The sequence below is a fragment of the Protopterus annectens genome, chromosome 5.part0 (genome assembly GCF_019279795.1).
Source record: "Protopterus annectens isolate FY-2018-M chromosome 5.part0, PAN1.0, whole genome shotgun sequence".
Taxonomy (NCBI): domain Eukaryota; kingdom Metazoa; phylum Chordata; order Ceratodontiformes; family Protopteridae; genus Protopterus; species Protopterus annectens.
In genome coordinates this window covers 678,368,572-678,385,716 of record NC_056735.1, presented here as the reverse complement: position 1 = coordinate 678,385,716, position 17,145 = coordinate 678,368,572, and the positions used below count along the sequence as shown (strand labels likewise).

At 36.8% G+C, this 17,145-nt stretch overlaps 1 protein-coding gene across 1 annotated transcript in view; it reads left to right on the top strand.

Moving 5' to 3' along the window:
* The window catches only part of GLRA2 (glycine receptor alpha 2), a 1,310,903-nt gene that overhangs the window by 99,466 nt on the left and 1,194,292 nt on the right, over positions 1–17,145 (top strand). The window contains exon 3 of the mRNA XM_044072525.1: positions 12,959–13,026. Coding sequence (XP_043928460.1) covers positions 12,959–13,026 — 68 coding nt within the window. The remainder of the gene's footprint in view (positions 1–12,958; positions 13,027–17,145) is intronic.

Genomic DNA, 17,145 nt, shown 5'->3' with positions numbered 1-17,145 from the left:
TTTGGAACTGGATTTATTTTGTTTATAGAAATAAAATTATTTAGTTGAAAGGATTTCCATAAATACTTGGACTCTTGACAATCCTGTGTTGGAATTTTGGTTTGCCCTGGCACATAACTTCCTAGATATGGTCAGGTTGGATTGGAGAAACTGGAATCCCCACTCACAAGTGACCTTAGATTGTCTTCCTTAAGAAATAGTAGACTCACTGTACATTGTACAACTCAAAACATTCAGTGGCATTGTTCGTTCGAGCCAGAAGACCATCTCCCACTTCTTCTTTTTCTATAGAGAAACACATTTCATGTAAAAACGAATTATACTAATTTAACAGGGCATTTTGAAATTTCATTACTGTTATTTCCTGATTCATTCTGTTGATTTCAGTATTTATTTCATACTGCTAATATTTAAGTGTGGCATGATGGAAAGATTACATATGTCCTGCACAATCCATTCTGTTCCTGTATTAGAACTGAGTATGCCATAAGGACAGTCCAGAGAGGGCTACTCTATTACTGGGCAGATATAAATATTTCTGGTTGTGACATCCCTTGTTAATATTAGATTATTCAAATAACCCCCAGCAAGTGCCTTACTTCAGCCATCAAATTTATTGTGCTTATTTTAGGGAGTGAAAAACTATTAAGTCCATCATCCAGACAATCTTCAGAATCATTCAAGTAACAGATGGTTTCTGTTTCTAATAACTTTGTAGCTTTATTCTGATTCTGATGGAGATTGTTTCCAAAACAGCATCAATGGCCAATCCATACTAATTAGCTTGCTTGTATCTTCATTTAGTCCTCCCAGGAAGATCAAGAAGTAGTCTCCCAGGCTGCAGCTGTGTGTATCAGAAAGCAATTGAAACCCTGCTGTATTTGCACAGAATATATATGGATCACTGTCAACATACAGATAACCTCTCCTCAGCTGAGTGAAAATCTTTATCTGCAGAGATTCCTATATGCAGTTACACCCACACTCTTCTTTTTGTGCATTAATATACAGTCCAAATCAGAAAACTCAATATATTTTGCAAGTACTCATGTTAAGTTTATTTTGCTCATGGTGATTAGCACAAATGCATTCTATGACGGAAACATCAAGAAAACATTTGCACTGTTATTGATCTGCAGACACTAAGATGTTTGCTCAGACAAACGCAGCTAAGCATTCTTTTGGACAGGTAATAAAAAGCAGGTTTTGCTATTTTCTTTTTTGCTATGTGAATGTTTGTCATTTGATTTTGTATTGCTCACTTCAAGATTTTCATGTTTCTTTGTTTTGCCTTTTCTTGGCTGATGACTGATAGGAGCATGTTAAGAATCAGCATTATCCCAGGAATGATTAAACATGTAAGAATGCGCTATGAAAGCAAGCAACTACTGTATTATTTGCTGTGCACCCAGTTTACTGTCCTAGCATTGTCGGTAAGGAAACAACAATGTGTCTTTATATACATACATCTATCTATATCTATATATATATAGTATACAGAGCTTTTGCATCCAATGTGCACAATAACCCACCATGATCTAATTGCATATGTTCAATAATATTCAAAAATTCTGTAAGTATCTTGAATCCTAGATTGTACCATTTTTAACAAAAGTTTTAAATAATACATAACAAATTCAGATAATAGCTCTGTCAAACACCCCTTACCAGAAACAATGGGCCTACCAGGTGGACAATTTGAATTTTTATGAATCTTAGGTAAAAGATACATATATTGTCTCATAGGATCCTGTATTGTTAACTGATAAAATATTTCTCTGGAAACAATACCCTCCTCTACTGCTAACCTCAAAAACTGTCAATTTCCATCTTAAATGTTGAAGTGTGATCCAGGTATATTCTTTGATAAAATCGATGGTCTGATAACTGTTTTTGGGCTTCTGCATAGTACATGGTCCAGGCCCATACAACTACAGCACCCCCTGTATCAGCCTTATTGGAAGCCAAATCTTTCATGGCCTGTCATTCCACCTTAATTAAGTTATTTTTCCTAATGATAGAATGAGCATGATATGTGTAATGCAATTCCTTCAACAATTGTTGCTGAAAGCTGGTTACAAATTTGTTAACAGGGGTGTAAAAGTAGAGGGCTTGAAATTAAACCTAGAAGTACTACTTTCTTGATCATGTCTATCCAAAAATATCATTTCATATTTAATAATCTACAAAAAGATATCACATCATTGTCTTCTGCTACATTATAAGATGGAACTAAACTCAAACCTTTGTTTAATAATTCAATATCAAGAGAAGACAAAGACACAGATGATATTATGAACATTCACATTTTTCGTTACTTGGCCATCATTAATTGCAGTAGTGTCTCTAGGGTTAAATCTCCTGTGGCAATGCTTTCTTCCAGCCCTTCTGACTGGTCTAAAGGGATACCCATTGATTTCTTTTTGGGAATAGGAGAAGAGGGTGAAGTCTCTAAATCAATCTCAGTGAATGAAGAAAATTCTTCAGCCGAAGTCCCAGAAGTACTATCAGATTTCTTTAAAACAGACTTACTTCTCTTATGTTTTTTAACATAAGGCTGCTCCTTAGTATTCATAAACTTAACCACTTTCTTCCTATCAGATTCTTTCCCACCCTGATAATCTCTAGAATCTCTAGAAAATTTCTTAAGCATTTTGACTTTTAATTCATGTTCCACTGTGAACAAAATGTTTGCCAGCATCTTTGTCTGCTTGCCGAGACTTCCTGTCCCAGTGACTTCCCATACTCTAGAACAAACTACCTATCTATATCAAACAAAGCTCCTCATTAGCACTCCTCAAGAAAAATCTTGATGATTGGATGAGAAATAGGAAATTCACCTCAGGGATCACCTCTGTGGTTCTGCTCGACAGGGACATTGGAAAATAATTTTCTTGGGTGGCGAAAGCCAGGGTACCTTTTTGGCTAGGCTTGTATAGGCCCTAGGGCCAATAGCCTGGTACCTACCTATGAACTTATGAACGAAATTCAACATGTTGCTCAAATTTTTTCACTGATTCATGCAACATCCTCACTTTATCACCCAGTCGCTCTACTTGTCTTTCATAAAATGAAAACAAAACCTTTACAAAAAGCATCAATGCAGACTGTTGAGCTTCTTTTTATTCACTCATACAGTAAGTTAGTATCCTGCCTAGTTTTAGATTTTAGGGGTACATGTCTTTTTGCTGGTCAGTGTGTGTCTGCTATAAAGGCCAGCAGCCCTGGGTTAATAAACTACTGGCTGTCCTGTGTGCAAATGCCCAGACTGGGTTCACAGCTCCCCCAAACCTCAAGAGCACAGCTACCTATGCAGAATTATTTACAGAAAACCTGTATAAACATGTAAGTGACTACAATGCATTGAGGCTGCTGTACCTACCAGAAGTAGGCCCAAATATTACACCAAAAACAAGCCCCTTTGGTGAAATCCTTACCATAACAGGGTATATAACAAAAGAAAAATCAACATGGCCAAAAGAAAGAGCAGCTCTCATATGGACAAGAGCTGTCTAAATCAACTACACAAGGAACTAAGAGACCTAATAAAGTCCAACAAAACCAATTACAAGGTCAGGATAGCCACCACAGCTAAACAAAATCACAAGGCCTTCTTCAACTATGTTAGGAGCCTTAAAGATAATACTCAGCAATGTGCAGTACTGGTGATAAATGATGCAAACTTAACTGACCAGGGTGGCATATCAAAATAACTGGATAATAAATTTTAACTCTAACTTCACCCCCCCCCATTGCCCACTGTGAAATCCCTTTCAGCATACTCCCCAACTATTAGCAGGTAGTAGGTCCTGGTGGTGCGCTCTAAGGCCAAAAACACTGCTTCAGTGGACCCCAACAACATCCCTGGTTGCTTCCTACACATTGTAAAACATGACTTAGCAGGACCACTTGAGGTACTCTGGCACTCTTCAACTACAGCCTCAAAACAGGTTGCATGCCAGGTGAATGGAGAGCCACAATGATCATTCCTCTTCATAAGGGTGGACCATCAACCAACCTTGGGCACTACAGACCCATCAGTCTGTCATGTCTAATATGCCAGGCCGTGGAATGAATAATCATGGAAATTATCAACAAGGAAATTGGCAATCTACAGTCACTGGAATAATCCAAGTTTAGTTTTGTTAAGGGAAGATCTTGCCTACCCAATGTGGTAGAATTCTTTCAGAGGGTCACCAAGGCTATGCATGATGAAGAAACAGTTCCTAACAGGACTCTGATTAACCCCAAATAAAGTTCAGCTGTCCAAGTAAGATTTTCTTGACATGTACTCAGTTGCCTGCTACAGCAAAAACCATGGTTCACAGAGAACTTACAAAGCATTAAAGGGATCTCATTGTTGAAAGGTATCAGTCAGGAGAAGGGTACAAAAAGTTTCCACAACATTGGATATACCATGGAACACAGTGAAAACAGTCATCAAAAAGTGGAGAAAATATGGGACAACAGTGACGTTGCAAAGAACTGGATGTCTCTCCAAAACTGATGATAATACAAGATGAAAACTGGTCAGGGAGGCTGCCAAGAGACCTACAGCAGCACTGAAGGAGCTGCAGGAATTTCTGGCAAGTACTAGTTGCATACTACATGTGACAACAATCTCCCGTATTCTCCATATGTCTGGACTATGGGGTAGGGTTGCAAGACGGAAGCCTTTTCTTACAAAACATCCATGCCTGGTTAAAATTTGCAAAACAATACATCATGTCTCCCAAAAGCATGTGGGAAAATGTGTTATGGTCTGACAAGACCAAGGTTGAACTTTTTGACCACAATTCCAAAAGGTATGTTTGGCACAAAAACAACACTTTGCATCACCAAAATACCACCATCCCCACGGTGAAGCATGGTGGTGGCAGTATCATGCTTTGGGTTGCTTTTCTTCAGCTGGGACATGGGTTTTAGTCAAAGTGGAGGGAATTATGAACAGTTACAAATTCCAGTCACTTTTGGCCCAAAACCTTCAGGCATCTGCTAGAAAGCTGATGATGAAGAGGAATTTCACCTTTCAACATGACAATGACCCCAAGCATACATCCAGTAGGTTATAGGTCACATTAAAGGTGGGAGAAGTTTTGAAATGACTTAATGTGGTCTCATTTTTTTATATCACAAAAACCTGGCATTTTAACAGGGGTGTGTACACTTTTTATATCCACTGTAGTATGAGAGGCAATCTTGAGTTTCCTATTCAGATATTTGAAATTGTCAATAGGAAGCTAAGATATAGGAGTAGAAAGTGTATATTTTTTTCTAAAATAATTTGACTGGAAGTGCACTTAAATACTTATTTTGTCAAAGTATTGTCAGGTGTTTGTCTCTTATTTGCTTGTTTGCATACTTAGTTTTTGCTAACTAGGCCAGGGCCAATGTCCTTTGATCTGTGGGCTTTTGTTGTGAGAGACCTCAGGAACTATTTATTTAGGCTAATAGAAATTTAGTTAGGACAACTTGGAAAAAGCTCTTTGTCTTGCACTGATGATCGGAAAAGGAGGAAGCAACCACTGAAAGTAATATGGCAAAGGCAAAGATTGTAGCATTGTGGCTGAAAGAGCTCCAAACTTAAAATAAGCTAGACACAGAAGAACTGGAAGCACTGTCAAAATAATTGATTCACAACCATGTGTAAATAATTTGATGTGGACTACAGCAACAAAGGAGTCTAGAAGCTGATAACGATTAAACAAATCAAATCTCAGTCTCACCTGACTGAGTAAGGATTAATGGAAAACACACAAAAAAGCAAATACTCTTAACATAAAGCAGAGCAGAAGAGAGCTGCAGATAAGAGAAGGTTGCAGGTTACAAATTACTTTTATACAAGTAATAGTGTAAAAGGTGCAACCAGCGGGACCATAAATTAAAAAAAAAAAAATAGAGGTGAATATATTCATCTATAGGAAAAGTTGCTATGATTTCAAATTAGAAATGCAGAAACATGTCTCTCAAATAGTACTGGCACTGGCAGAGTAGCTTCTGTAACAAACTAAAAATTATTTGTATTAATATCTTTACCTCTATAGTCTATGTTATACCAAGATTCATGCAGCTCAATAAATAGTTATTCTTCTTCTTTTGGCTTTTCCCAGTTAGGAGTCACCACAGTGGATCACCTGTCCGCTCATGATTGGCAGTGGAGTTTTACCGTGTTGAGTTGTCAGCCTGGTGCCCAACCTTCCATAGAAGGCACATGCATGCACACATGCCTAGGGCCAATTTAGAGTGTCCAATCCACCTACAGCATGTCTTTGGGAGGAAACCAGAGCACCCTGAGGAAACCCACTCGACCACATGGAGGACATGCAGACTCCACACAGAAAACACCCCAGATGAGGATCAAACCGGAGAACCTCTTGCTGTGAGGCAGCAACGCACTGCTGCACCACTGTGGCCACCCTCAATAAATAGTTATTACTATTTTTTATTTGGTTTTAGTCTAAATGTTAGGTCATCTTACATGTGGTCAACAACAAATTGATCAGCCATTTTCTCCCTGATCCCATTTCTCTGATGTTTCCATTTCTCAACTGTATTTCTACAAAATGAATTTACTGCAAGGCTGCTTCATTTTTCCTTTGCAATGTGTTTTCTCTTTTTCACTCAGTTATAAAACCATGGCATTAAATCATTGAAGAAGTGGGTCTGAGTTACAAAGGCCCTGACATGATGGTACCAGGGTCTTTCTGCCTAAAAATAAAAAAAAAAGATATCAGCTGGATGTTGCATGTTTGGATTGATTATTCTCAGTCCTTTTGGCTGACAAAGTTAGCATTCAGTGTTTTGGATTAAATTTGTTATAGTAGAAGTAAAAATGCCTGATGGCGCCAAGCATATTGAATTATGTTAGTTTGGGGCTAATTTGTCTCTTTTCTGCAATGGACTCTGTGTCAACAAACAATTAGATTATAATGTTCTTTCCTGTCACATAAGATTTCACTGTGTTACTTAGAATGGCTACACTCATAGGTTCATAGATTAGTACTAGGCTAACTGCCCTTGCGAGCCATTTTTTTAAGCCTAGCCAATTATCCCTTGTGAAACTCAAATCTTGCACGTTGTATTTGTAAGGCAAACACCTTAACCATTAGGCCACCCTTACCACTTACATTAAAATCTAATAGAATGGCTGTAACTTTCATCACTTGAAAAAAGTGTTAAAGTAAAGAATATAATGCTGAGTTACTTAGAAGCATAAAAGAAAGTAAACTGAATGGTGTTTAGGGTTAATAAATGTGAATCTTAAAGAAAAGACCAAACCTTCAACATACAAATATGTGAGTTAACAGGTTGCAGGCAGCCGACAGGCCAGATTTTAACTCAGACATGTGTAGTTGATGTAGACTCCCAGATACATAATCACCTGTAGTATCTAACAATGCATGTTGTAAAATATGTATAACTATTAAACTAGTGTGTTAGATGGCAATAATCTTCTTATTGGAAATCTGAGTTAATGTGCGCATAGCCAATGTAGCCTAATGGCACTTAAATATAAACTAATGTTATTTGTATTATTTATTATTTTTATTTATTTATTGCATATTATATGTAAAGAAAATTGCATCCTTATGATGTTTTGATATTCTGTCATCTATACATGATGTTTAGACTGAGGAAGTAAACAGAACATTTATGGGAAAAGCCATACACATTTACAAACTAGAAGGCAACACATGGATGCAGGTATTGATGTAGAAAAAACTGTATTTAGTGACAAGGCTGATTTGTGACTAAGTACGGGACACAGCGGCTGATTTTTGATACCCATATAATGAATCATTATGCAGAAATGGCTTGTCACTTGTTGCTTGCTTTAGGAACACAAAGAAGGATATGGAGCGATTCATAAATGTGGTAATGCAATTTTTAACACACACACGCACACACACACACACACACACATACACACACACACATCTCAGCACTACATGGCATGCAATTTTTAATACACACACACACACACACACACACATCTCAGCACTACATGGCATGCAATTTTTAATACACACACACACACACACACACACACACACACACACACACACACACATCTCAGCACTACATGGCATGCAATTTTTAACACACACACACACACACACACACACACACACACACACACACACACAGACACACACATCTCAGCACTACATGGCATGCAATTTTTAATACACACACACACACACACACACACACACACACACACACACACACACACACACACACACATCTCAGCACTACATGGCATGCAATTTTTAATACACACACACACACACACGCGACTCAGCACTACATGTCAGATAAAAGCACAGCAGTAAAGAAACCTGCAACAAATACATGTAACTATACCTCTGAACCTCTCTGCGCAAGAAACCTGGACCAAAGCAAGAATAATGGGGAAACCAAGGCCCAAAAATAGAGACAGATTTTAAACATTGCTGTTATAAACATAGAGATTTGCTAAAATAATAGATTTTACATTGACACATTTTCTGAAGATTGTGAAATCTGAAACTCAAATGTCTGTCATTATTTATTGATTTCAATCCTCAATGGTTTAAAAAAACACAATCATTTTGAGAAGCAGACCAAAAATATAAGGCGAAAATCTGGACATTTTGTAAAAATCTGGACAGTTATGAGGTATTCAAGTAGCATAAATGCATTCTATAGCTACAGATATTCAGTACAGCTACTTAGACTTTTTGCTGTGCATTTAGTTTTACTTATGGCATAAAAATCAGCCCAACATTAAAGGGAGCAGCACAACTATCCCATTCATCGTATCACCTGATATCAGGTTGCTAGAAACAACATGCAACTTAGGGAAGGGAAGTCACATTTAGCCTGCTTTTCCAAACACCTTAAGTATTCTTCAGGACTATATTTGGAACTATGTTTCTGGATTGCTATGGTTATCTCACAGACCCGTGCAGGCCTATGCAGAAGTACCAGATATTTTATCTAAATCCTTCCAAGAATGTTTTTAGAGCAAATGGCAATTAACAAATGGTAAATTTACAAAGTGAAATTTTCTCTTCTCAAATTTAAGGCGTGGTCTTCAGAATTGTTAATTGGAAAATTTACTATGCGAACTATGATAAAGTCATTTTTTGTCTTCTAAAAGTAATGTTTTATGAATTATTAAATATCAATGAAAGTTTCACTGATTGCTCAGAATAAACTGTTCTTGAATCAGTGCAGCTATGATCAACTATAGGTACTAGTATAGTGTTTTCAAAGTACATGCTATTTTTCCTGAATACTTTATTGGAACACCTATTATTATGTGTACATCTTTTTATAACTTTTAATAGCTGTTTAAGTCAATTAACATTATCAATAATTTTAATGCACATAATCTGACAAATAGTTCATTCAAGGGATAAATAGGTTACATTTGTTGTGTCTCTGAACAGGAGACACAATCGTTTGTCAACTCATCTACTATGCTATTTGTAAAAATGTAATAGCTCTTCTGGCTTCAAAGGCAGAGCCATGAAAAATCTTCATTTTATAGAAATCTCACCAGTGCAGTGATGCTCATTATTTGCCGCTGGCTTCAGAATGAATGCTCTCTAGGGAAATAACTTGTATAATGTTAGCTACCGATCTGCATAAGCCTCTTTAACTGCATCAATCCAAAATGACCTCTGGGATTCTAAATACAGCAAGTGGGAGAAGGTATGATTCAAGCTTCTAACATACATTTTTATAATTATAATTCTGAATCATATCAGCTCTGGTTGATGTCTTTATACTACTCTAAACTGAAAAGCAAAATGTGTAGAGCTGCATCTATAAGCACAAATACGAGCATCTGAAACGTGTAACAGCTGCTGCATAATATTCGGTTAGATTAAACCACATAATAACTTCAGATGAAAGATCGTCAGAATTCATACTATACAGCTCCTTCCTAATACAGGTTCCCTAAAGCATTTTTTTTTCTTTTTCATTGGTGAATGATAACTTCATATATTTACTGTGAAAACATGTAAATCAAAGGATACACTGAAGGAGGTTATCCAACTCACATACACATGCAGAATGATGGTTACTGCAATAAAAATACAAAGATATTCTGGGCACATAATAGCCTACTCAGTTTTATGAAAAAAAAAAACTATAATTTCATAAATGCCATGCTTCAAAGCAGGGAAGTTATTATCCAGGTTAGTAAATGCTTGCCTCTCATTCTAGTGAATTATTGTTACAGAATGGACTGTCTTTTCCTATCAAAAAGAGGAAAAACGGCTAATTTGCAATACCTGATATAAATCACTTAGAGCTATATTTAGGATTCTACAGTGTGACATTCAAAAATTGAAGCCAGCCCTACCCCCCCAGCTCATCTGACTCGTACGTGTTAACCTTAACCCTAAGCTTGTACATTACATTAATAAAAACCTTTTCCCTAACAGTACTACTACCAAGACAGCACTTGATCTCAGTTTATAAGTGGTACTTACTGATAGAGGGCTACAGGTCTTTTTTCAGTGGGAGAGAAGTATTGGATATTTTGTGATTCACTGTTAAAGTGGTTTGTGATCCTGGCTTTTGAGTTTTCAACCTTTCACGACATAATTTTACATATGTATCTATATATATATATATATATATATATATATATATATACACACACACACACACACACACACACACACACACACACACACACACACATACACACATACATGCACACTAATATGTGTACATATCTACTGCCAACTTAAAGCATGCTGTAAAACAGTAAAGCAGTGCTATATCATTTCATTAATGACATACCTTGATTTATTTCAAGTAAAATCAAAATTCAGAGACTTCAGCTTTCAAAATGGAAATCTGTTTAATTTGTATATTTTTAGCCTTTGAATTTCTTTGTCTGCTCTTGTATATGAAATACTATTACACTTTCATTTTTGTTGGGAATATAAGTGATACTCATCATTCCTTTCCCATTAATAAATATTATAGCTGAAAGCTCAAAAACCAAGCCTCTTGCAGCTTCAAAATTCAACAGACCAGCTTATTCCCTCCCCTACAACCTTGTCTATTATTTCAGTCTCCTTTTCATAAACAGGCCCCCTGCAAGTTGTTGGAATCCAGACCTCAACGAATGTAATTTCTCAGTTTCTCACATAGCTGGCCTGTAGACTTTGCTTTCATCAATCTGTACTCTCTAATGTTTAATCTTTATTTTAACTCACAAAAGCAGCCTCAAATCCTATTTCTTTCTTTGCCTTCTCTCTCTCTCCCTCAATGACTCTTTCACAATGATAGCCTATTAACGCTTTTCATTCCAAATGACTCACACGGTCATGCATTACAAATCTGCTATGTCTGTTTTATTTGGGTTCCCTATTTTCTCTTGACTCACCTAACAATGAGTCAGGCTTTATCAGTTTTGTAGATTGAAAAGCATAGAGCAAAAGACATAAACACACAAAAAAAAAAAAAAACAGCATCCCCACCCCTCCTGTAACTCCTTGTGGTATCTTTCAGTCTCCATATCTCTCGCTAACTTATATATACAAACTCTATGGTCAAACTTCACAAAAGTCAATGTGGCTGCAAAAATATGATTACGCAAAAATGGATAAAAGTCACTTGCTAAGATTACCTTCACTGAAGTGTAAATATGATCTTTTATTTCACTTAGAACAGGTTTATTTATGTTTCATCAGCAACTCTAAAAGGGAGCTGTACTCTATTTTGGCACATTCATCCCATCATCTCATACCTCTAGGGTCAAGTATTGGACAAAACTGGAGGGGAAGACAAGTAAACTACATACTTCTGAAAGTCCCAAAGCTTATCCCAATCCATACCACTTGGTATAATCATTGATTCTCTAGAGGATACATAAAAACAATCTCCCAGATGCTACTACTTTTCTGGGCAATTGGTTCCATGTTAATCTCTAATATGAGTTATAATCTTTTGAGGCATGGTCAAGTATATAAAAGTAAATTCCCACAGGTGATGCTTCTGGATATAGCCTCCTTCCCAGATAATTCCTGTAGTTGAATTTTTCCATGATAATTGCCAGCAACCTCTGCGGGTCCCTTCTTAGAGCTTCTTGCACTTGGATTCCTTGTTCTTAATACTATTTCTTAATTTTTACAGGTATACATCATGATGATAACCATGTACAAGTTTGGGGGCATCTCATTTATCATTTGTGGATTTACTAACCCTAAAATTCCTTTCCCACTGCCCAACCATAAAATCTCCTTATGGTTCCCTAATCCTAACCCCCACCTGCTTCCCTTCCCAAGCTCATTTTCAGGTTTGAGTAAAAGATTTAGCCTAACTGAGCTATAAGGCACTCAAGTCCCTAGTTGATGATGGAACAAACTGAGCCCATTGGCTACGAAGCAGGATATGCTAGTTCATTCCTTCCAGTATAGATTGCAGCACTGCTTTAAAATGCTTCCATACTGCTTGTGTTGAGGGATGAAGCCATGCAGCTAATTTTAATAGTGCACATGTTTTCCTTTTAAGTATGTATATGTTGTTTTATGCATTTAAGGTTATCTTTGGGAGCATTCTTCAATACCATATTTCTGTGTCCATTACATGTGAAACATCTTTCCGTTAATAGTAATAATATCTTGTTTCCAAGGCTTAATATAACTGGTTTTAGAGCATCATTTAGAACTCTTCTGTGTATAGCATGTAAACACTAATTATCAAGTAAATACCTTAATTTGTTACAATATCCTAAAAACAACAATTTATTCTTCTCAATCAGTACGCTCTATGTATGTTTGTTAACCTTTTCCTGCATTTCTGACATTATGCAATTTGCTTTTCCTGCAGCACTTTAAGTAAGAGTGTCAGGCTATTAATAAATAAAATCTACATTCATTAAAAGCTGTGACAATAGTAAATGTGAAAAAATAATGATATACTGCTAACTGTTCTTTACTTTCAGGTCCTCCTGTAAATGTTACTTGCAACATATTCATCAACAGCTTTGGTTCAATAGCAGAAACTACAATGGTAAGTCAGAAAAAGTTTTTAATGATTATTTATGGAACTGTGAAAAATAATATAAATATTTAATTAGTTTCCTTTGAGTAGTTTCTTACTGCATAAATTATATAAATATCGAGTATTAATCAAATTGCTTAAACAACTGTGACTGGTCCAGAAACTCTTATTTTGTTGTACTCCGTTTCTGTAATCAGAGGACATGTTATTCTTATTCACTTCACAAGAAGGCAAAATATAGTCATTCTCTTTTTGTTGCATGATAAATTTAATTCAGAAAGGAACCATGCATTATAGAAAATAACCTTCTAATATTCTAAAAAATTATTTGTGACTATTAAGAAACCACACTGCATAGTCAAAATGAATTATTTCACACAATTAATCTTTTGGAATAACAACCTGATTGTATAAAATGCTTCATAGTAAAGCTGACTTAAATATTTCTGAAAAAGTAATAATATTGTAGAAACTTAGTTGTCAAAATTGTTGTTATTTAACAAATTAGATGGTACCATTTATTAGCTCATCATCTCTTTTAATTTTTTTCTACGTATTTTAATAATTACAGCATCCCTAGAGTAACATAATGCAATTAAGGATTTCATATATATCGATGATATGGCATGATGGAAATAAAGAAGTATGATTGGCTTCGTATTGTTTAAATTAATGTTAATTCCTTAAAGAAAGAAAACGCGATGAAGCCCGCATAGCAAATTATAGGTTAGGTTCACATTCTAATTCTTGTGTAAAAGCAGGCACCTCCTTTTATTCAAGTGCAGACAGATATATTATACTAGTCAAGAATGAAAAAGTCATTAATATTATGTCAGTTTTGAAATTATAGTTAAAAAGTCATTTTGCTACAATGTTTTTTTCTTCCTCAGATTATCATAACTAGAATATTACAGTCAGCTAGTATGAAACGTTTAGTGAACCTTTACCTGATATTTTGCTGTGATTGTCCTCGGTGTGATTTTGTTTACATGCAGATTATTGTGTTCATTTGTGGTAACAAGTGTTAATTGTATAAGTCATTGAAATAGTCAAATGGTTATGAATATAAATAATAAATGTCTATATCTATAGACTTCTGCTGTTACAGCTTATAACTGCACATAAAAATTCTATATAGTGAAACCTGCAGATGCATTAAAATATAATGCAAAGAAGCTAGGCGAAATAATTCTGGAATAATAAACATATACTAAATGTTAAGTGAAGCTGAAATGGTTCAGCACCCATGATATATTACAACTGTACTTTAAGTCTACATTAGACTCATGAAGCATTATATATTAGGCATGTGAAGCTACCAAACAGTGTTCATTAATAATCTGAGTAGAACAGCTTCCAGACAAATATAAACCCTTCTATTTTTTTATATTCTTAACTTTGTTAGAGTCAAAAGTTTCACATACTCAGAACAATTAAGACCTTAACAAGCACTAAAACATTTCCACACTAACTTTAATAAGCTTGTCACTCATCTGAATCCCTCATTCAGGTCACTTAATATTCATCTTTTCTTAAAGCAAAGCTAAGAATATAACTTAAAAAAAATTTAAATTCAGTGTCCAACAACCTAGATGATACAAATACCATTTGACAAATAAAGGTATTCCTGGATTTACTATTCCTCCGTGCAGGACTAGCTTAGTCCTGCATGGAGGCAGACATTTAGGAGCAGAGCGGCAGCGTGCCAGGCATAATAAAGAGACGCGTTGCCTGAGCTCCTAATCTTTCATGGAACATGTAAGAGTGCAGGGAGCATGTCTGAGAGCAGAGCTCTCAGAATATACAAGCCCCCACAATGAAGAACAGCAGAAAGGGGTAAGAAATGAGTGGGACCGCTCATAGGTGTCCGCATATCCCCACCAACAGTTCCCCTCATGTACAACAGCAAAAGTATACAGAAATAAAATGAACAAACCCGTTTAATTTTTTTTAAAAAAATCCGATTAAAGTTAACCGTAGGTGCGCAGGTGTACCCATCGCTTAGCTACGGTTAACACAGCTTAAATGGCTGAAGAGGATAACAAGGAAGATATATGCAAATGAAGCAGCATAGCAATAGTGTAGTAGGCAGAGCATTCGCCTCACGAGCAGGCATTGCCGGTTCGAGTCCCACTGCAGCACATTCCATTTTCCATGGCAAAGCACGTTATGACTAATATTTATGTTGCATAACCCACTAAATAACATATATTTATGAACTGGAGTACTGCAGTAACTGCACATGTGAGGTGTCAGTATCATAATGAATAAAGCACTGGTAAGCAGGTTTAAGCACCAATAAGCAGTAGTAAGCATATTTAAGCACTAGTAAGCGGGTTTAAGACTTTTTGCGTGGGGATAAGCAATGCGCACACAGGTTAAGCAATTCTGAAGCTAACTCTCTGTAAGCATATGTAACTGGAGGTTAGCATTGCTTACCCTCGTGCAAACTCACCTACAACTGTTCAAAAGTGCCATAATCACTCTGTATCCAATGGCTCTTGTTCTGTCCGTAAACAAAATAAACAGCCACGCAGATCTTGAACCCAGGACCCTATACACTATAGTTACAGTAGTTAACAACCAAGCCATCACAGAAGTACAGCAGAATGAGGTATCAGCAAACAAGTCTTCGCCATAGTAAAATCAAACTGAACCTGTGAAAGGAATCAGCATACAGACATAACCCACTACATAACATAAATATGTGAACTGGAGTATAGCAGTAAGCCTAGAAGTCAGATATAATTGTAATAGGGTGTTGAAGTCCCCAATAAAACACAAGGACCACATACAGTGTACGTACACATGAATCATGAATACCAGGCATATATATAAGATGTAATGAATAATAAATCAATGCCAAAAAGGAATTATAATGTAAAGTCTAATGTAAGCAATGCTAAGCATTGCACAGGCAAGCTTAGGAGGTGTAAGCAATGTGTAGACTAGCTAACTCAGTGTGCCCCAAGGTATACCCCTTTAAACAATGCCAACCCTAGGTAAGCAGGTTTGCCCATAGCCTAGCCTTTTAAAAAACAGCCAATCACGGAAAAGTGCGGGAAATCAGCCCAACTTAAACGCAAGAGGCAGGAATACATCTCATAACTGGTTGTAGCTTCCCCTTGCAGGCACCATGTCAGAAAGGGGAGAAGGTGTGCCCTTTCTGGTGCAGCGCTGGTGCATCCAGGAGTTCAGAGTCATGGCAGGACTCCTTGTCAAAGACCATGATCAGAGACTGCTGCAGGGCCAGTACCAGGGCTCACAATATAAGGCAGAGGCCTGGTACCATCTTGAACATGACCTCACCAGTGCCACTGGCATACTCCGAACTGGTGAGCAGGTCAGGCATCACTATGCCAACCTGAAACAACGTAAGGGGGAGCTCTTCGAGCAGTGGATCCAAGAGGCTAGAGCAACAGGGGATGTTCCAGTTGTGTGTAAGTATCACCCAACTATGTGTGTAATAATTGCCAGCTCATGTATATCATGGATAGGTATGGCTAAATATCCCTCTTATGTCCCCACAGCTGCAATGGAGTGGGCCCCGAACCATGTATTTACTGTCATAGGAAATCAAACTAAAAGTAGTAGTAAATCAGTTGCTTGTATAAAACCTGTATTGTTCAAAGCAAGTACTGCATACACTGGAGAATATGGCAGGAAGAATCTCATACAGTTTGTATATAAATAAAAGGGTAACAGCCTGACAATAAAGGTCTAACTGCTGGACTGCATGTGTATACTCTGATATCATATGGTAATGTAGATTTGCAATCATGTAATAGTACTGTTGTATTAAGCACTGTTACCCACACCGCACACCATAAATTGAATGTGTAGGAATGCCTGTATATGACTGGTGCAATCCCCAGAGGCCATTTAGTGCAACTGAGAAGACACATAGAGAGAAAACAGGGAAAATGTAGACAACAAAACCCAAATAGTACATGCAACTGAGATGTGAACTATTGTTTTTTTAGCACACACAGCCATGGTTCGAATCCTGCCAGTGGTAGTAGTCTGCATACAGAATCATACCCCACAACTGTACAGATATGTCCAGAATGTCCAGTAAAGTGGCCCATATCTGTTGTCTGTCAACCTGTCCCCCTGGGAAATCAGTGG